A 21,169-nucleotide genomic window follows, 5' to 3' on the forward strand; every position below is an offset into this window, starting at 1 on the left:
GTGTGGGATGAGCTGATGACTCACACTGTCTATGAGCTGTTGGCAGACGCTGGGAACCGGCATGCTCTGCTTCCGCAGGCTGCTGGAAAGTGTTTAGAGAGGAGTCTGGAGTGTGTACATCTGGGTTTAATTCTGGCCAAGCTACTAGCCATCCATTACTGGCAGGCTGTGAAAGGCACATACTCTGCTGGTGTCATGTGAGTGTGTACTTTATTGTGCTAGTGATGCAATTCCCTTGTGTTCCCTTTTGTTTTCAAAGTTATTCTGCACCCTTGTGCAGAAAGTAGGGACAGCTGTAGAAGATCTAAGGTTCATAAGGGTCATTTATGGACTATAGGGGATTGCCTTAAGAGCTTACACAAGAGTGGAAAGTGAAAAGTTGTTCATACAAGATTTTAGTAGATGTCTTTTTGCTTTCTGTGTTCCCGCTGGTGGATTAACCATCTCTAGGGGAATCTAAAATTTTAGCTTTGTCATAACTCAAGCCTCATATTAAGATAAAGCTGTGAGTGTACAAATGTAAAGTGGAACTTTACCTGAAAAGAGAAGTTCCACTTTTTCCTAATCCTTCCTTACATCTAAAAGTTTCTCTTTTCTTAGGGACCAGGTACCTATTTCTGGCAGGTACCTGCTCCCCCTTCTGCTGGGTTTGCCTAGGCAACCCGGCAACTCCCCCCCCCCCCCCACAACTTCCTGGGACACATTCACAAAGCCCAGAGTGACTTGCACACTTGCAGTGGCGAGCCAGCTGTGAAGCTGCAGGAAGACACAGCCGCCTTCCCACATCCAAGATGGCGGAGCCGGAAACCCAAACACCGGCGAAGAACCAGGCTGGGCGAGGACAGGGCTAGATCCCTGGACTGGTATTTGTAGCTGCTGAGTTTTAATTCAATTTTTTTTTTTTTTGGACTGATGATCCTTGTTTACTAAACCTTACATTCCTAGATTTAAAAGTGTAGCACCCTCCTAGCATAGGTGGCTAGGTAAATTTAGTTTTGGCTCCTCCTGTAATTAAGGAAGCAGTGATTGTCTGGTCTGGTCTGGCCTGTTCAGTGTCTCATGGGATCGGAGTTTGATTGCTTATCCCTGCTGCCCTGTGTCTAAAAGTGGCTTCCAGAGCTTAGGGTGGGAAGTTCGAATCAACCAGCCTGAATATTTACTGTATTAGGGTCCAGCCAATCCCTGAAGTTGAAGTGTCCAAAAAGGGGTTTGGAGTGCAGATTAAAAAATCAGAGACACTGGAGAGCAGGGTTCCTTCTTCTCAGGAGGGTTCTAGAAGGGCAGGGGCTGCTGCTGCTAGGCAGTCCTTGAATGGAACGGCTGCTCTAGGAGGCCTCAGAGGTGCCAGGATCAAAGGCTCAAAGTTATTTTGCTCAGAGCTGACTGTAGAACCACACTACAAGGGATCCATTCCTGGGAGGTGCCATCTCAATCAATGGGTTGTGTCCGGAAGAAGCTGGGAGGAGGCAACTGTCCTGGGGACATGTGTGTAGTGACCTTAAGTTGATCCCTGAGACTGGTGTGCTGGATGCTGCACTGGGTACCGATAGTTTCATACTAGTGCAGGATAGCCAGATGCCCAAAGACATGCCACATGGTCTTCAGCTGTAGAGCCTTGGACTGTTCACTATTAGCCACTACAGCTACTGTTAGAAAGACTGTCCTCTGTTCACTATCTACTGCTGAGTATTTCAGAGTACCCCATGCCCCCAAACTCTCTCCTGTTTAAAGTTTTTCATGCAATAAATATCAAAAAGGTAACCCCTGCACTGTTTATTGACACTGGAGTGAATGGACTGTTGCTTGGGTAGCTCAAAGCCTCTGTGCTGTTTGGGAGAGAACCAATTACAATCAGCAGCACTGAGGGAATAGAGCTACATTTGGGTGCTCATTCCGGGACCTCTCTCAGTGCATGCTGCCGCTGCCAATAGCAACTGACAGAGGATCAAGAGCTGGGACGCTGTGTGGACTGTCTGGTGCATGGATGTACAGTAGAGGGTTGTGATCTTCAGTTGCTGCAAGTAAGGAGCTTTCACCAAAACAGCATTGTAAAGCATTTAAAAATAAAGAGCTTTGCCTGGGAAATTGGCTGCCAGTGAGATGGGGCATTTCCAATTGGACAGCAAAGAGTTAACTGGTGCAGCGAAAAGAATCCACCCATCATAAGGCTGTTGAAGGTAGGGTTGCTTCTTCAAGCATAAGATGCCGATCAAAAAGGTCGGGTGCAGAGATTAGGTATGGTCGGCCAACATCTGAAGTTGATGTTACTTACAAAGTAATAGAATTTCTCCAAAGTAGGGAAAAGCCGGAGATTGATATTACCTCAAAGCTTCATGTTGGGTACAAGTGGGCCAAAAATCTGCCGAAAATTCGGCAGGAACCAGCCAACTTTTGACCCATGTGGGCATGCTGGAAAACTGCCATCCGATAAGCGCTGGCAGTCAATGGCTACAAGAACTGATCAGGCTGGTCTTGGCGCGGGGGGGGGGGGGGGGGGCAGTTCTCCTGTCAGAACACCATAGTACAGCGGGTGAGATAGCTGTACTAACATTCCTTGTGTTAGTAAAGCGATCTGTCAGTTTTATTCCGTTCAGCCTGCTGTGTGCCAAGCTTTAGACTTAGTCGCCTGCACCTGCCTGCTGCAGAGGATGAGTATCTGGAGATGAACTGGAAAAGCCAGCGGCTGCTGTCGCCCCTACTGCCGTCAATGTACCCAAGAGGCTGGATGTTGAGGATCAACCAGGTGACCCTGGGGGGAGGAGAGCAATAATGGCACAGATCCAGGGCTACCAAGGTACAAGCAAAAGTCACTAGAGGAAGAAGTTGGGAAGTGGGAGTCTTTGAGTTCTTCTCAACCTGTGACTGTGACTGGGGGGGGGGGGGGGTTCCAAGGGGTAGGGAGTCCCCCATCCTGTCAAAAAAAGGCAAAGAAAGCACAGCTGATTCTGAAATCGCAGGAGAGAGAGAGTTTTGTGAGTGGTTATTAGAAAGCTTTTAAAGGTTACATCTAGAGAAATCCTATGGGGAGGATTTACTTGTCACTGCTGCGCTCCTAGACACAGACTGCTGCGCAAAACTTGCCATACAAAGCACTTATAAAAAAGTAATCTGAGTCCTGCGTTCCTGCAGGAAAGGGGGACATAACATAATTGCCCCTTTTCTCTCGTTTACAATGGGTTGTACAGAAAGAAGTGGTGCTGGAATACATGTACAGGTATACATACAGTATGTACCCGAACACATCATGGAAGAGGTAAAAAGACCGGATGCAGAGACCGGGTCTGGTCAGCCAACATCTGGGGTCTGGAAAGCAAGATGGTCCTGATCTCAGATCCATGTTTTTACAGATAAGCTGGACACTGTTCCTTTTTTGCTATTGTTGTTGCTGCTGTTACCAGAAAATTGAACTGTTGCCTAAAATAGGGGGCAACCTGCTACAGAAGCAATATTACTGCGACAGCGACCCATTCATGCAATGTTAGGGGTCCAATTAATTGAATAGTGCATTTCTAAATTTGAAAAATGGGGATGGGTCTGTATAGCTTTAGGGCAATATAAGTACGTATATCTTTAGGATGTTTAATTATGTAAAGTTAAAAAGGTTTTTTTTTTCAGTGTGGCTGGTGGTGAATAAATATCACATAATCACTGTTTGAATGCATGCTGCGATGCAGTGGTTGTTAAAAGTGTAACATTGTATAATCTATGTTGAATAAATTGTAACAATACACCTCTGCACTGATATCAAGCATTAAGCTCTGGTTCACACCAGTGTGGTTTTGAAGTTGCGCTACTTAAGCATGACTTCAAAGCAGTGCGATTTCATTTGCAGCTCGTTGATATCTGTGTGACTTGACTCACAGCTGTTTGAATGGTTCCATTGGGGTCCACCAAATGGGGTGCGACTTTAAACTGTCAAGTCGCATGACAAGTTGCACTGGTGTGAACCAGGACTTACAGTTTTTTTTGAAGTGGTGAAAGATACAGTATTTTATACAAAGCTGGAATTTGTGCTGTAGGGTGACAGTTTTGTGGGACACAGATGATATTGTGTAGCTTGACTGGTATCCCTCTGCCCTCTGTAGACCCTGCCCTGGCAGAGCTGTGACAACAGCTGGAACACCGATCGATGTTTCTCCAACTACTCGCTGAACGACACCACCAACCTGACCAGCACCGTCACTGAGTTCTGGGAGTGAGTAATGCTATTTCTAATCCATTCCATCAGCTGAGGGAACACTGAGGACTGCACACAGGAAGTGTTCTTGACCATTGTAGCTTCTATTCAAAAGAATAACAAGGCAGCAATAAAAACACTTGAGGAGATTTCCGCTCACTTCCTGTCTTAAAGCAGAACTACACTGCATCTGAGCACCACAAAGCAAAAAAAAACATTTAAATCCTTTTTAATATTAAAAACAAATTCCATCCATGTTTTATTTAGCTGAGAAATTACATTTACATACACTCCCTAGTATTTCTGGCTGTGGCCATCTTATGTAAGGGCAGATGTTGACTGAGAGAGTGAATTTCTACTTTAAGCTGGCTATACACAGTAAGATTTCTCTTGTTCAGCAGGGGCTTTCACGCTAAACAGCATCAATAGAGGAATCTCTTGGTACTAGCTATTTTATTCTGACAGCCAGGACCTGCGGCTGTCAGAATACCTGAACAGCACCTGCATCTGCCCAGTTCTTTCCAGTTTTAGATCAAAGTATGTTGGGCAGCTAGAATGTCGTTTGGTCTAGTTCATCAGGAACCGGACAAAATTTGCTCTGTGTATGGTCAACTTTAGTTACAAATTTGATGTTGTCATTCACAAATTAAGACTGGGTTCACACTATTGCAAATTGGATGCGGGTTTCCCCGCATCCAATTCGCATGACAGGAGAGTGTGACAGGCTCTCAATAGAGCTGGTTCACACCTCTACAAAGCGGCCGCGGAGCACACTGCAGAAGAGTCCTGTGCGTCTTTGGCTCCGTTTTAGGTCCAAATTCAGCAAAAAAATTCTTACCTAATTTGTACCTAAAATGGTGAACAGGGAAGCGCAGCATACAATGTGAACCCAGTCTAGGGAAATTTCTCCAACCTGGGGAAAAGACTTTATGCCGGGTACACACGGGCTAAAAATCGGCTGAAAATGGTCAATTCAGTAGGAACTGGCTGACTTTTGGCCCTTGTGTATAGCTCCCTGTCCAACAGAAGCCAGTCTATCGACCAGCTTCTGTCAAATGGGCATGCTGGAAAACCAGCATCAGATCAGCGCTGGCAGCCAATGGCTGCTAGCACTGATCAGTTGTCCTGGCGGGGCGTAATCCCCCTGTCAGAACACAAAAGTACAGCGGGGGAGATCGCTGTACTAACATTGCTTGATAATTAACTGCATTAACATACAGCTATCTGTCAGTTTTTTTATGTTTACCCTGTTGTTTATGAGGCTTTAGTCTTCGTCTAGGGAACTAGAAAATGGTATTTTATTGCTGTTTGAGTCCTTCTTGGAGATTTCCCTAAACTTCCTGTGCTAGTGACAAAAACAAAAAGCAAGAAGGCCCTTCATGATAAGATAACCATGGATTATTTTAATTCAAGCTCTAGATATTAAATCAATGAAAATGACCATCAAAATTATAATAATGTTTTAAAATTTAGATGGGATTTTAGTGATTGGATTTATATATAGAGATGTATAGAACTGTTCGCCGGCGAACAGTTCCCGGCGAACTTAGCATGTTCGCGTTCGCCGCTGCCGGCGAACATATGCGATGTTCGGTCCGCCCCCCATAAGACATCATTGAGGCAAACTTTGACCCTGAACTTTACAGTCAGCAGACACATTTCCAGCCAATCAGCATACCTCCCTCCCACACCCTCCCACCTCCTATAAATAAGCAAGGGCAGCATCCATCTTAGATCATTCTGAAGCAGTGTGTGTAGTGAGAATAGGGAGAGAGCTGCTGCTGCTGCTGCTGCTGTTAAGCTAGGGACAGTTAGTCAGTGTTCCTGGTCTTGCAGTGTTCTTGGTCCACTACTGCTGTAATATCAGCACCCCAAAAAGCCCTTCTAAGGGCTGGTATTTGTGTTTTTTTTTTTTATATATATATATATATATATATATACCTAGCGTCCCCAAAAGCCCTTTTAAGGGCTGGTAATTGAGTTGTTTCTTCATATATATATATATCTATATCTATCTAGTGTCCCCAAAAGCCCTTTTAAGGGCTGGTAATTGAGGATTTTTTTATTTTTATATATATACATATATATATATATATAGTGTCCCCAAAAGCCCTTTCAAGGGCTGGTAAGGTAATAGATTTTTTTCTTTATATATATATATATATATATATCTATTGTACACTGCAGTTGCCTGCCCGCTGTGTGTGAGAGGCCACAGACCTACCACAGACTGTACTGTGTGCACACCACACTCATTTCGGGTGGCACAGGCACAGTACCTGGCATTTTAAAAAATATTTTTTTTTTTCTCTGTCATAATTGCAGTGAGTGCTGTGTCAGGTCCACAGAGTGCACTGTACCCACTGCAGTGCACTGCCCACCACTGATATATATACGTTGGCACAGCATCTTGTTGCAATAAATTGAAAAAAAAAATATTTTTTATTATTGCAGTTGCCTGGGCTGCCAGTGACTGTCAGGTCCACAGAGTGTACTGTGCCCACTGCAGTGCCACTGTGTGCCCACCCACCACTGATATATAAGGTGGCACAGCAGCTTGCAAAGTAAAAAAAAAATATATATTTTTTTAAATTGCAGTTGCCTGGGTGCCAGTGACTGCTGTCAGGTCCACAGAGAGTGTACTGTGCCACTGCCCACCCACCACTGATATATAAGGTGGCACAGCAGCTTGCAAAGTAAAAAAAATATATATATTTTTTTAAATTGCAGTTGCCTGGGTGCCAGTGACTGCTGTCAGGTCCACAGAGAGTGTACTGTGCCACTGCCCACCCACCCACCACTGATATATAAGGTGGCACAGCAGCTTGCAAAGTAAAAAATATATATATATTTTTTTAAATTGCAGTTGCCTGGGTGCCAGTGACTGCTGTCAGGTCCACAGAGAGTGTACTGTGCCACTGCCCACCCACCACTGATATATAAGGTGGCACAGCAGCTTGCAAAGTAAAAAAATATATATATATTTTTTAAATTGCAGTTGTCTGGGTGCCAGTGACTGCTGTCAGGTCCACAGAGAGTGTACTGTGCCACTGCCCACCCACCACTGATATATAAGGTGGCACAGCAGCTTGCAAAGTAAAAAAAAATATATATATTTTTTAAATTGCAGTTGCCTGGGTGCCAGTGACTGCTGTCAGGTCCACAGAGAGTGTACTGTGCCACTGCCCACCCACCACTGATATATAAGGTGGCACAGCAGCTTGCACTCATAGTACAACAGTAACAACACATTAAAAAAAAAATGACAGGCAGAGGCAGGCCACCCCGCAAGGGCCGTCGTGGTCGTGGTGCTGTGATTTCCTTAGGCTCTAGAATAATGCCCAGTGTTCAGAGGCCACCACAGCCCCTGAACTCAAAAAATTCTGAGGCCATAGTTGACTGGCTTACACAGGACACCCAATCGTCTACAGCTTCCGCTCGGAACCTTAATGCACCATCCTCCTCCAGCTCAGCTTCGGGCACCTCTCAATTTACCACTCGCCAGCCCGCCGGCACCACCACCAACACTAGCACCACAGCCGCTTCACTTGATCCGTCAGAGGAGTTATTTTCACATCAGTTTGAAGAAATAAGTAATGCGCAACTATTAGTGCCAGAGGATGTAGATAACGGGGATATGTCTCAGTCAGGCAGCATTATACACATGGACGTACATTGTGATGATGATGATGTTGTACCTGCTGCTGCTGCCTTTGCTGAGTTGTCAAGTGAAGCGGCTGATGATGACGATGTGTCTGTGGATGTCACCTGGGTGCCTGCTCGAAGAGCAGAAGAAGAGGGGGAAGGTTCAGATGGGGAGACAGAGAGGAGGAGGAGACGAGTTGGAAGCAGGGGGAGGAGGTCATCGCAAGGAGCTAGTGGCGCAGTCAGACAGCATGTAGATTCGGCACCCGGGGTCAGCCAGACAGCACGCCAATCAACGCAAGCTGTTGCCACCACCAGAATGCCGTCCTTGCAAAGCTCAGCAGTGTGGCATTTTTTTTGTGTGTCTGCCTCTGATATCAGCGATGCCATTTGTAACCTGTGCCAAAAGAAACTGAGTCGTGGGAAGTCCAACACCCACCTAGGTACAACTGCTTTGCGAAGGCACATGATCTCACATCACAAACGCCTATGGGATCAACACATGAGTAAAAGCAGCACACAAACTGAAAGCCACCATCCTCCTCCTGGTCCAGCATCTTCAGCCACGTCAACCACTGCTGTCCTCCATGCCCCCTATCAACAACCCGCCCCTCCGCCTCTCACCTTCAGCAGTTCCTGCTCGTCACCTGCCCACAGTCAGGTGTCTGTGAAGGAAATGTTTGAGCGCAAAAAGCCAATCTCGCAGAGTCACCCCCTTGCCCGGCGTCTGACAGCTGGCTTGTCGGAACTCTTAGCCCGCCAGCTTTTACCATACAAGCTGGTGGAGTCTGAGGCCTTCATAAAATTTGTCGCTATTGGGACACCGCAGTGGAAGGTACCCGGCCGAAATTATTTTTCACAAAAGGCAATCCCCAACCTGTACTCTATTGTGGAAAAAGAAATCATGTCACGTCTGGCACACAGTGTTGGGGCAAGGGTCCATCTGACCACTGATAGCTGGTCTGCAAAGCACGGTCAGGGCAGGTATATAACGTACACTGCGCATTGGGTAAACCTGCTGGCGGCTGCCAAGCATGGAATGCGTGGCTCTGCTGCAGAGGAGTTGGTGACACCGCCACGACTTGCAGGCAGGCCTGCTGCCACCTCCTCTACTCCTCCTACTCCATCCTCTTTGCTAACCTCCTCGGCTGAGTCCTCTTCTGCTGTTGCGTCTTGCTCCACACCAACTGCACCCCCCCAGCTCCCCAGGGGCTATTCCACATGCCGGATACGACAGTGTCACGCTGTCTTGGGGTTGACTTGCCTGAAAGCAGAGAGTCACACCGGACCAGCACTACTGTCCGCCCTGAATGCACAGGTGGATCAGTGGCTGACCCCGCACCAACTGGAGATCGGCAAAGTGGTGTGTGACAACGGGAGCAATTTGTTGGCGGCATTGAATTTGGGCAAGTTGACACATGTGCCGTGCATGGCACATGTGTTGAATCTGATTGTGCAACGTTTTGTGCAGAAGTACCCAGGCTTACAGGACGTCCTCAAGCAGGCCAGGAAGGTGTGTGGCCATTTCAGGCGTTCCTACACGGCCATGGCGCACTTTGCAGATATTCAGCGGCGAAACAACATGCCAGTGAGGCGCTTGATTTGCGACAGCCCGACACGTTGGAATTCAACACTGCTAATGTTCGACCGCCTGCTCCAACAAGAAAAAGCGGTCAACGAGTATTTGTATGACCGGGGTGCTAGGACAGCCTCTGCGGAGCTGGGTATTTTTTTGCCACGCTACTGGACGCTCATGCGCAATGCCTGTAGGCTCATGCGTCCTTTTGAGGAGGTGACAAACCTAGTGAGTCGCACTGAAGGCACCATCAGCGACATCATCCCATATGTTTTTTTCCTGGAGCGTGCCCTGCGAAGAGTGCTGGATCAGGCCGTAGATGAGCGTGAAGAGGAAGAGGAAGAGTTGTGGTCACCATCACCACCACCAGAAACAGCCTTACCATCGATTGCTGGACCTGCGGCAACACTGGAAGAGGAGTGTGAGGAAGAGGAGTCAGAGGAGGAATGTGGCTTTGAGGAGGAGGAACACCAACCACAGCAGGCATCCCAGGGTGCTCGTTGTCACCTATCTGGTACCCGTGGTGTTGTACGTGGCTGGGGGGAAGAACACACCTTCAATGACATCAGTGAGGACGAGGAATTGGACATGAGTAGCTCGGCATCCAACCTTGTCCAAATGGGGTCTTTCATGCTGTCATGCCTGTTGAGAGACCCTCGTATAAAAAGGCTGAAGGAGAACGACCTGTACTGGGTGGCCACGCTACTAGACCCCCGGTATAAGCAGAAAGTCTGTGACATGTTACCCAATTACCGGCAGTCGCAAAGGATGCAGCAGCTACAAAATAAGTTAAAAACTATGCTCTACACAGCGTATAAGGGTGATGTCACAGCACAACGGGAATCCAACAGGGGAAGAGGTGAAAGTAATCCTCCTCCTACCACCACAACCACGCCGGCAAGGACAGGACGCTTTACAGACGTCTTGTTGATGGAGGACATGCGGAGCTTTTTTAGTCCTATGCATCGCCACAGCCCTTCGGGGTCCACCCTCAGAGAACGACTCGACCGACAGGTAGCAGACTACCTTGCCTTAACTGCAGATATCGACACTCTGAGGAGCGATGAACCCCTTGACTACTGGGTGTGCAGGCTTGACCTGTGGCCTGAGCTATCCCAGTTTGCCATTGAACTTCTGGCCTGCCCCGCTTCAAGTGTGCTGTCAGAAAGGACCTTCAGCGCAGCAGGAGGTATTGTCACTGAGAAGAGAAGTCGCCTAGGTCAAAAAAGTCTTGATTACCTCACGTTTATTAAGATGAATGAGGCATGGATCCCGAAGGGACTGACAGTGGGGGATGCATTTGACTAAAAAAGGCCTGGTGATGACTGAGATGCCTTGGCCTAAAAATGGTCCACACACTGCTGTATATAATCATTCTCTGCATGCCGGATGACTTACGTGACGTCTCCGCCACCAACTACGGTTCAAGCAGCAATGTTTTAGTGCACTTTCTGCCTTAAAACCTCAATTTTTCAGGCCGCTGCTACAGCAGCGGCTGCAACAATACCTACTTTTTCATGCATGTGTACATGCCTAATTTTTCTGGCCTCTGGTGCTACACTGTGGCTGCAAAAAAACAAAAAAAAAGGCACATACATGTGTCAATTCCCCTTCGTGATCGTTACCTTGTCGTGGTGAAGGGGCTTGCGTATCACAATGAAGCGATCACCTCTAGGATTGTGTTGGCACACCCCAGATGATAAGGTCGTTGCTTCATTGTGTACAGACCAAAAGCGATCCGCAGGATAATTTTTCATAAAAAAAAACATTCATTTTCTTTCATTCTTTCTGCGGAGCTGGGTATTTTTTGGCCGCGTTACTGAATGCTCATGAACAATGGCTGTAGGCTCATGCGTCCTTTTGCGGAGATGACAACCCTGGTGGTCAGTCGAACCCAAGGCAACATCATCGACCTCATCCCATATGCGTTTTTTCTGGAGCGTGCCCTGCGAAGAGTACTGGATCAGGCTGTAGATGAGCATGAAGAGGAAGAGTTGTGGTCCTCATCACCACCAGAAGCAGCCTTGTCGTTGTCAATTGCTGGACCTGTGGCAACGCAGAGAGAGGAGTCTGAAGAAGAGAAGTCAGAGGAGGAAGGTGGCTTTGAGGAGGTGGAATACCAGCCACAGCAGGCGTCCCAGGGGGCTTGTTCTCACCTTTCGGGGACCCTTGGTGTTGTATGTGGCTGGGTGGAGGAAGAGACCTTCAATGATGTCAGTGAGGACAAGGAACGGGACATGGCTAGCTTGGTATCCAACCTTGTGCAAATTGGGAGTTTGCGGTTGTGCAAATGGACTGACTGACTGTTAAACGGGGAGTTTGGTCTGTCAGAGTTTGGTCTGTCACTGTGAAGCGGGCAACGGGCGTAACCCTTACACTACTTGACCGATAAAACATCATACCTGATCGTATTCACACACTGGATGTTTTAGTGCTGGTTTACACTGCCGCTACCACTAAAGTAGCGTCGCTTCCAGTGCGACTTTGGCGCGACTTAGCGCGACTTTGGCGCGACCTCATCGCGAGGTGACTTTTTATTTGGCCAATCACAATATCGTGTTTTGTTACCGTCACCTAATTTCCTTTTCCTGTTTTTTGTTTTACATATTTCCCCATGTGTGCAGTGTTGTCTGTGTCATAGCTCAACTGATAGGCATGTTTGCCTTGGCATATCATATTTCAGCTTGCCAGAAAGAAAAAAAGACAGCTGGAAAGACACTGCATTAGTTTTCTACTAAAAATCATAAGAAAAATGCTGTTTTTTTTGGGTTGTGGACATACTACAGAGCTGAAACTTGACAGGTACACTTTTTAGACCCCCCAGACACTAAATACAAAAAATGACATGCCTGCCTAAAAAAATGCCCGATAAATGCCTGCAAGAGAAAAAGACAGCCGCAGAGAAGCCGTATTCCTGAAAATATAAGAAAAATGCTGTTTTTTAGGGGTTCTGGACATGCTACAGATCTGAAACTTGACAGGTACACTTTTGTGACCCCCCAGACACTAAATTCAAAAAATGACATGCCTGCCTAAAAAAATGCCCGATAAATGCCTGCAAGAGAAAAAGAAAGCCGCAGAGAAGCCGTATTCCTGAAAATATAAGAAAAATGCTGTTTTTTAGGGGTTCTGGACATGCTACAGAGCTGAAACTTGACAGGTACACTTTTGTGACCCCCCAGACACTAAATACAAAAAATGACATGCACGTATTCCTGAAAATATAAGAAAAATGCTGTTTTTTAGGGGTTCTGGACATGCTACAGATCTGAAACTTGACAGGTACACTTTTGTGACCCCCCAGACACTAAATTCAAAAAATGACATGCCTGCCTAAAAAAATGCCCGATAAATGCCTGCAAGAGAAAAAGAAAGCCGCAGAGAAGCCGTATTCCTGAAAATATAAGAAAAATGCTGTTTTTTAGGGGTTCTGGACATGCTACAGAGCTGAAACTTGACAGGTACACTTTTGTGACCCCCCAGACACTAAATACAAAAAATGACATGCCTGCCTAAAAAAATGCCCGATAAATGCCTGCAAGAGAAAAAGACAGCCGCAGAGAAGCCGTATTCCTGAAAATATAAGAAAAATGCTGTTTTTTAGGGGTTCTGGACATGCTACAGATCTGAAACTTGACAGGTACACTTTTGTGACCCCCCAGACACTAAATACAAAAAATGACATGCCTGCCTAAAAAAATGCCCGATAAATGCCTGCAAGAGAAAAAGACAGCCGCAGAGAAGCCGTATTCCTGAAAATATAAGAAAAATGCTGTTTTTTAGGGGTTCTGGACATGCTACAGATCTGAAACTTGACAGGTACACTTTTGTGACCCCCCAGACACTAAATACAAAAAATGACATGCCTGCCTAAAAAAATGCCCGATAAATGCCTGCAAGAGAAAAAGACAGCCGCAGAGAAGCCGTATTCCTGAAAATATAAGAAAAATGCTGTTTTTTAGGGGTTCTGGACATGCTACAGAGCTGAAACTTGACAGGTACACTTTTGTGACCCCCCAGACACTAAATACAAAAAATGACATGCCTGCCTAAAAAAATGCCCGATAAATGCCTGCAAGAGAAAAAGACAGCCGCAGAGAAGCCGTATTCCTGAAAATATAAGAAAAATGCTGTTTTTTAGGGGTTCTGGACATGCTACAGATCTGAAACTTGACAGGTACACTTTTGTGACCCCCCAGACACTAAATACAAAAAATGACATGCCTGCCTAAAAAAATGCCCGATAAATGCCTGCAAGAGAAAAAGACAGCCGCAGAGAAGCCGTATTCCTGAAAATATAAGAAAAATGCTGTTTTTTAGGGGTTCTGGACATGCTACAGAGCTGAAACTTGACAGGTACACTTTTGTGACCCCCCAGACACTAAATACAAAAAATGACATGCCTGCCTAAAAAAATGCCCGATAAATGCCTGCAAGAGAAAAAGCCAGCCGCAGAGAAGCCGTATTCCTGAAAATATAAGAAAAATGCTGTTTTTTAGGGGTTCTGGACATGCTACAGAGCTGAAACTTGACAGGTACACTTTTGTGACCCCCCAGACACTAAATACAAAAAATGACATGCCTGCCTAAAAAAATGCCCGATAAATGCCTGCAAGAGAAAAAGCCAGCCGCAGAGAAGCCGTATTCCTGAAAATATAAGAAAAATGCTGTTTTTTAGGGGTTCTGGACATGCTACAGAGCTGAAACTTGACAGGTACACTTTTTAGACCCCCCAGACACTAAATACAAAAAATGACATGCCTGCCTAAAAAAATGCCCGATAAATGCCTGCAAGAGAAAAAGCCAGCCGCAGAGAAGCCGTATTCCTGAAAATATAAGAAAAATGCTGTTTTTTAGGGGTTCTGGACATGCTACAGAGCTGAAACTTGACAGGTACACTTTTGTGACCCCCCAGACACTAAATACAAAAAATGACATGCCTGCCTATAAAAATGCCCGATAAATGCCTGCAAGAGAAAAAGCCAGCCGCAGAGAAGCCGTATTCCTGAAAATATAAGAAAAATGCTGTTTTTTAGGGGTTCTGGACATGCTACAGAGCTGAAACTTGACAGGTACACTTTTGTGACCCCCCAGACACTAAATACAAAAAATGACATGCCTGCCTAAAAAAATGCCCGATAAATGCCTGCAAGAGAAAAAGCCAGCCGCAGAGAAGCCGTATTCCTGAAAATATAAGAAAAATGCTGTTTTTTAGGGGTTCTGGACATGCTACAGAGCTGAAACTTGACAGGTACACTTTTTAGACCCCCCAGACACTAAATACAAAAAATGACATGCCTGCCTAAAAAAATGCCCGATAAATGCCTGCAAGAGAAAAAGCCAGCCGCAGAGAAGCCGTATTCCTGAAAATATAAGAAAAATGCTGTTTTTTAGGGGTTCTGGACATGCTACAGAGCTGAAACTTGACAGGTACACTTTTGTGACCCCCCAGACACTAAATACAAAAAATGACATGCCTGCCTAAAAAAATGCCCGATAAATGCCTGCAAGAGAAAAAGCCAGCCGCAGAGAAGCCATATTCCTGAAAATATAAGAAAAATGCTGTTTTTTAGGGGTTCTGGACATGCTACAGAGCTGAAACTTCACAGGTACACTTTTTAGACCCCCCAGATGCTAAATCCAAAGAAATTTTTTATTTTTTTTTTTTTTTAATTTTTCCAATAATTGGCTCTCTATCAAAAAATTATAATTTTTAAGAACTTTTTTTTGCGTGATCCCTCTCCGGCATGCCACAGTCCAGGTGTTAGTCCCCTTGAAACAACTTTTCCATCACTATTGTGGCCAGAAAGAGTCCCTGTGTGTTTTAAAATTCGCCTGCCTATTGAAGTCTATGGCGGTTCGCCCGGTTCGCCGGTTCGCGAACATTTGCCGATGTTCGCGTTCGCCGTTCGCGAACCGCGAATTTTAGGTTCGCGACATCACTATTTATATATTCTTTAAAGTGTTTAGTGTTTGCTCCTGAAGGGGCAGCTGAGAATGTACTCAGGTCTCTGACAATTGTACAGAGGCTGCCGGCCACACAAGCTCAGTCCCACGCACGCTGACAATTCAGGCTCAGTCTAGAGAATGTCTTTTTAGAATTTATTGCTGAAAAACTTCAGAAGTAGCAGGTAGAAATGTGGGATTCATTTTATTACAAATTGAAATTTGAACAAAATTTTCATTATTCGGTGATTCGGATGTATCCGAATCTCCAAATCCCAATAATAAGGAATTTCAACAAATCTGAAAAAAAAAATATAATGAAACAACAAATGAATTCGTATTCATTCGTTTCATTTAGATGAAATGATGCAATAGTTAATTTTTGTTAATGTTTGGACAAAACAAATGATCTGAATTGATTCAAAACCATTTCATGTTTATGCTGCATTAAGATTTTTCATTATTATAAAAAAATGCACTGCATATGAACTGGAAGTATATTGCAATAAATTAAGTAAGGTATAAATGTGAAATAAGATGATGATTCCTACTTATTGTGTTGGGCTTGGATGGAGGTGGATGAAGGAATCCATACTTAAAGTGGTTGTAAAGCTTAAACATTTTTTATCTTAATACATTCCTTGCATTAAGGTAAAAAATGTTTAGGTGTCAGCAACCCCCTCTCACCCTCTCTTTTACTTACCTCAGCCCTCATTTGATCCAGTGCTGTGCACATCTGCAGCTCTTCTTTCCCCTCACTTCCGGGTCTCTCTGGCTTTGCTGGGGCCCTGGGAGCCATTGGCTCCTAGTGCTGTCATTTAAAGCCAGTGACAAGGGAGGGGTGGGCCGGGCCAAGCCTTGCCGTCTGTGTCAATGGACGCAGCAGCAGGGCTCGAGTGCGAGCACACACGAGTGCCCCCATGGGAAGCAGCTTCCCATGGGGGCACTGGACAGAGGGGAGGAGCCAGGAGCGCTGGCGGGGGACCTTAAAAGGGGAGGTTTGCAGCCCCTCTGTGCAGTTCCATTGCACAGAGCAGGTAAGCATAGAGATGTTTGTTATTTAAAAAAATAAATTACCTTTACAATCACATTCATTTTGTTCAATTAGTTATGTTATAATTCAGAGATTCTGGTGGATCCACCTCCAGCCAAACCAAACAGAGTGCAAAAGTAATCTCTGGAAATAACAAATTAGCATGTTAAAAAAAAAATACAGCTAATCTTTTCCAAAATAACTTCTGAAAGTGTGGACTGGTTTGGAACAATGAATATACGAATCCAAATATAAAAAATTAATTCTGAAAACGCATCATTCCAGCATAACAAATATGACGAAAAGAAATGATTAACTTAACGAACAATTCCAAAATAAAACTAAATACTTTTTTTTGTAGTGCACATCTCTAATAGCAGGGAATGGCCAGCATATCTAGGACCCTATAGAAGTAAGTACATATAGGTACCTTTGGCACTTGGCACAACTGTCAATCCCCAACGAGGTCTTTACTCACAGTGTCCCAGAAGCTGTCTGCCACCCCGCATCTACAGGTAGATCACCATAATCCATTGGCAATCCTTTCCAGGTCCTCAGTCCATAAGCTGCTGAGGCCCAGACTGTAGTCTCTTGTTTCAGTGTTTCTTCGCTTAGGGCAGGGGTGTCAAATTCAATTTCATCATGGGCCGCTCAGCATTATGGTTGCCCTCAAAATGCAGGTTGTATCTGTAAGACTATTTCAATTTATCCATGGATTTTTTTCTAAGCAAATACATGCAAGAACTCAACCACACCCCACCCTAGAATTCAGGGGTGCGCTGTGTACAGAGTTCAGAGTTCAGGGGTGCGCTGTGTACAGAGTGCAGAGTTCAGGGGTGCACTGTGTACAGAGTGCAGAGTTCAGGGGTGCGCTGTGTACAGAGTGCCGAGTTCAGGGGTGCGCTGTGTACAGAGTGCAGAGTTCAGGGGTGCACTGTGTACAGAGTGCAGAGTTCAGGGGTGCAATGTGTACAGAGTGCAGAGTTCAAGGGTGCACTGTGTACAGAGTGCAGACTTCAGGGGTGCGCTGTGTACAGAGTGCTGAGGTCAGGGGTGCACTGTGTAGAGTGCAGGATTGAGGAGTGCACTACATACAGAGTGTAATGTTTAGGAGTGTGCTATGCACAATGTGCAGGGTTCAGCTCTTTTTCACAGGCTGTCTACATCTCACTTCCACCTTTCCTTGACAGTGACCTCTGCACCACTCTCCCCCATTCCCTACCTCTGCTCATATCTTCCTCCACAGCCCTTCTCTCTCCCCTCACCCCAAAAGCTTCCTAGAATCTCACCTTTAGCAGTGTAGGCGGCTCCGCCTCTCTCTCTCACTTGCAGGGAGATCACTGGTCGGCACCTGTTCACCTGGGCACAGATGGGGATCACAGTGCAGCTTACCACCTGATACCCCATCCCACACTGCACCTGCATCTCCCTTGTCCATGCCGTGAGTGGATCAGAAGACTTGTGACCATGGTGAGTGGGGAGCGGAGAACGAGAGCTGGAGGTGGTGGAATGGAATTTTGCCACATTCTAGCTATAAAAAAGCTCTGGGTTTGACACATGTGCTCTAGGGGCAACAGCTCCAGGAGGACTGGAACAGTCCCTGAAGAGGAAAGAACACTTTGGCAGGGCTTCCTAAACATTTATCAGCTCCCCACCCACCTTCTGGATGCCTCCTTCCAGGAATTGGCTAAGGGATGATAAATATTCACACCGATCATTTGAATCTCCCTGCCGTATACTCTCAAAACGTCCTAAGGGTTTGAATTCTGTCATGGTTCATTACTGTATCCCACGGGGGAGATTCGCCCTCTCTATATGCCTTGAAACCATTGTAATCAGTGTTGAGAAAATCTAAAATTGTAAGCTTTCACCAGAATAGGAATAGAGGAAAAATCATCAAATAGGGACACATGTTCTGGTGACTCCTGTCTAAGATTTCCGTAACATGGAAAGATCTTTTCTAACTCCTTGTTGTTGCTTGAGAAATGAAGAAAGGGCAAAACTCCCAAATATGACACAAACAGCAAAAAAAATGTAGCACCCTCCTAGGTAGGTGCTAAAGCATGGGTGTCCAAACTTTTGGCTTCTCTGGGCCACATTGAGTGTAAAGAAATTTTCTCGGGCCTCATATAAAATATATACTATAGTTAAGGTATACAAATAATAAATTGCCGCCGCGCCCTTCCCGCGCCGCCACGCCCCCCGCACTAATTTAACACAACTAGAGGATGATCAAATGAAATGGAATTAGTATACGGAGGTTTACTTCTTCTAAGAAATAATAAAGAAACACTCTAACCACCATGACCACTTCAGTGATTTGAAGTGGTCATGGTGATAGGAGTCAAACACTGCACATGCTCCCCTCCCCTCTGAGGCAGCCTCTGCCTATCTTTATTTGGAAGCTGCTGTGGCCGTGCCCCCGACCTGACTTCCTTCCTCCCCAGCAAAAAAAAGTTGTCAGGGGGCAGTGGGCCACATTGCCTGCAGTTCTGGGCCGCATGCGGCCCTCGGGCCGCAGGTTGGACATGCCTGTGCTAGAGAGAGAGTATAGTTTTTGGGTCTTTCTGCTTACCAGAGAGATTGCCAGGTAAATTTATATTGCCCTCTGCCTACCAGGGAGAAGGATCCATTGGTAGGGTCTGCTCATGGAGCTCAGGTGCAGGTCAGCTTGTCTGACATTTTTCACACTGATCCAATAGGGAGGCGTTTTGGACAGTATGAGGAAACCTGAAAGGCATTGTTACAGCCCTGGTGACTGGCAGAGGGAAGCGCCTCTGTGCATGCTGGGATACTGTATAAATGCCAAGGGCACATGTGCTTGGGGTCTTTCAGCTGGAGAGCAGGGTCCCGGAGGGGAGGGCGGCTGCCCCTCCTCTGTAGAAGCTGCCATGCAGCCTGAGGTGGTCCACCTGAGGGCCTGAGCATCAAAGAGGAGCTGAACCCAGATGTCCTGCAGAGCTGATTGGATGGGAGACACTGGAAAGGATCTGATTCTGCCTACAGTGAGTACAGATCTGTGTCATAGGGCCTGTCCTGAGAGGGCCATCCCTTCAGCTAGAAGAGTCAGTGGACGGGTGTCAGTCAAGGGGATGCTAGAGAGTGTCCTGAAGAGAAAGTAGTTTGCATCAAATCTACTGCTGAAGAGAGCAAGAAGACTAAATCCTTCCATACTAGAGGCAGTATAATTAAGGCAGTGTGTCTGCTTCCACAAATAACCAGGTGAGGCCGAGTAAGAGGTGTCCTCATCTTCTGTGAATAGTTCAGTTGGAGTATCCCACTATTCCCTTCTCCCATCCAAGTTCCACAATAAATATAAAACTAAATCCCCTGGACTGTTTATTGAGTAACGAGCAACTGGGAGTAATGATGGATGTGTGAAAAATCCCTTAGTGACTACCTGCAGGTAATCAGACAGCAAGCCGTACGGGGACAGTGCTACAAAATAAAAATTTTAAAAGATTTTGAACATTCCCTGCTCTATCCAAGACTGGAAATAGCTTTCGCTTTAGACATATATTTTGATATAATGAAGAGATATAAAAGATTTGGTTATTGGCATGGTCTTATTCTTAAACACGACGATACATCCATTTCTATTTTTTTGCACCTGCTCTACAGGAGGAACATGCATCAGATCACAGGTGGTCTTGGTGAGCCAGGTTCTATCCGCTGGCCACTTGCGTGTACACTGGCGCTCTCCTGGGTCATGGTATACTTCTCCATCTGGAAGGGAGTAGAATGGACTGGCAAGGTATAGTACATGGCTTAAATTGTCTGACAATAGGGCATTTTCCTTATTTTTTAGTATTGGAAAAATGCAATCTGATTTGTGTAAGTGTAAAGTTGGCTATACACTAGTAGAATTTCATTCAAAATTTTTTGTTTTAAGAGTTTGTTTGATTTTTTGATCGTTGGGTCAAATCAACTTTTGTTTTCGGCCACAATAATGAGAAAATACAGAGTTGTAAATTAAAAATATTTTTCGAACAAATGTATTTCCTACAGTGAATTTGGTTTTTGTTCAGGAAATAACATTCATTCCAAAATCAAATGTAAAAGCAAACTAAATTCTGCAGTACTTTTGAATTAAATTTGTCTCGTTATTGACAGCGCAATTCATTTTTTTTATGAACCTTTGAAAATCTGCTACTGTATAGCTAACTAAAAGTGATACTAAACACACACAGTTTAATTGACATTGTCCTTTCTCTTTCTGTATGTGGATGATGGCACTGTCATTATTTTAATAAAAAAAGATAATCTAAGTTCCATTTTCCTAATTGATTTACAGCTGTCACATGACCCAGATCTTTCACAGCCTGTCTGCAGAGAAACGTAGGCAGGTGGAGCTTCTAGTCATCTACTGCTGGTCACATGTTCAATATATTTAAAAAAAGCAGCCTTTGGAATACAGAGTAAAAATAAATAAATTATTTCAATAAACTGTTTTCAATTGGCAAACAAAAACACATTTGAAATCCAATCTTTATTATTTTGTGGAAATAACATAGTGTGGGCAGATTTCTGCCAGTCACAGGCTGTGTCACACCCCTCCACCCTGTTTCTTAGAATAACGGGGAGGTGAAGCCACCATTAATCTATATGAAATATCTAACCCCATTTGTGTTTAGCTAAAGGGGAGTTTGTGAGCTGTCATTTACCACTGTGTAAATGCACACATGTGTGACTCTATAGTCATATGGGCTGCTCAGATTTGATAGAGAGGAAATGCTCAGCATAGAAACTCACTGAAAATTGAGCATGTGCAGCGTTGCCACCACAGCTGCAA

General features: G+C 45.2%; 1 protein-coding gene across 1 annotated transcript in view; it reads left to right on the forward strand.

Moving 5' to 3' along the window:
• LOC309554642 (uncharacterized protein) overlaps window positions 1–21,169 on the forward strand; it is a 215,408-nt gene that overhangs the window by 173,521 nt on the left and 20,718 nt on the right. Inside the window, exons 19-20 of the mRNA XM_082256361.1 lie at window positions 4,086–4,195; window positions 19,999–20,131. Of these exons, the coding sequence (XP_082112487.1) occupies window positions 4,086–4,195; window positions 19,999–20,131 (243 nt within the window). The remainder of the gene's footprint in view (window positions 1–4,085; window positions 4,196–19,998; window positions 20,132–21,169) is intronic.

This window comes from Pelophylax lessonae (genome assembly GCF_965119305.1).
Source record: "Pelophylax lessonae genome assembly, chromosome: 4".
Taxonomy (NCBI): Eukaryota; Metazoa; Chordata; class Amphibia; order Anura; family Ranidae; genus Pelophylax; species Pelophylax lessonae.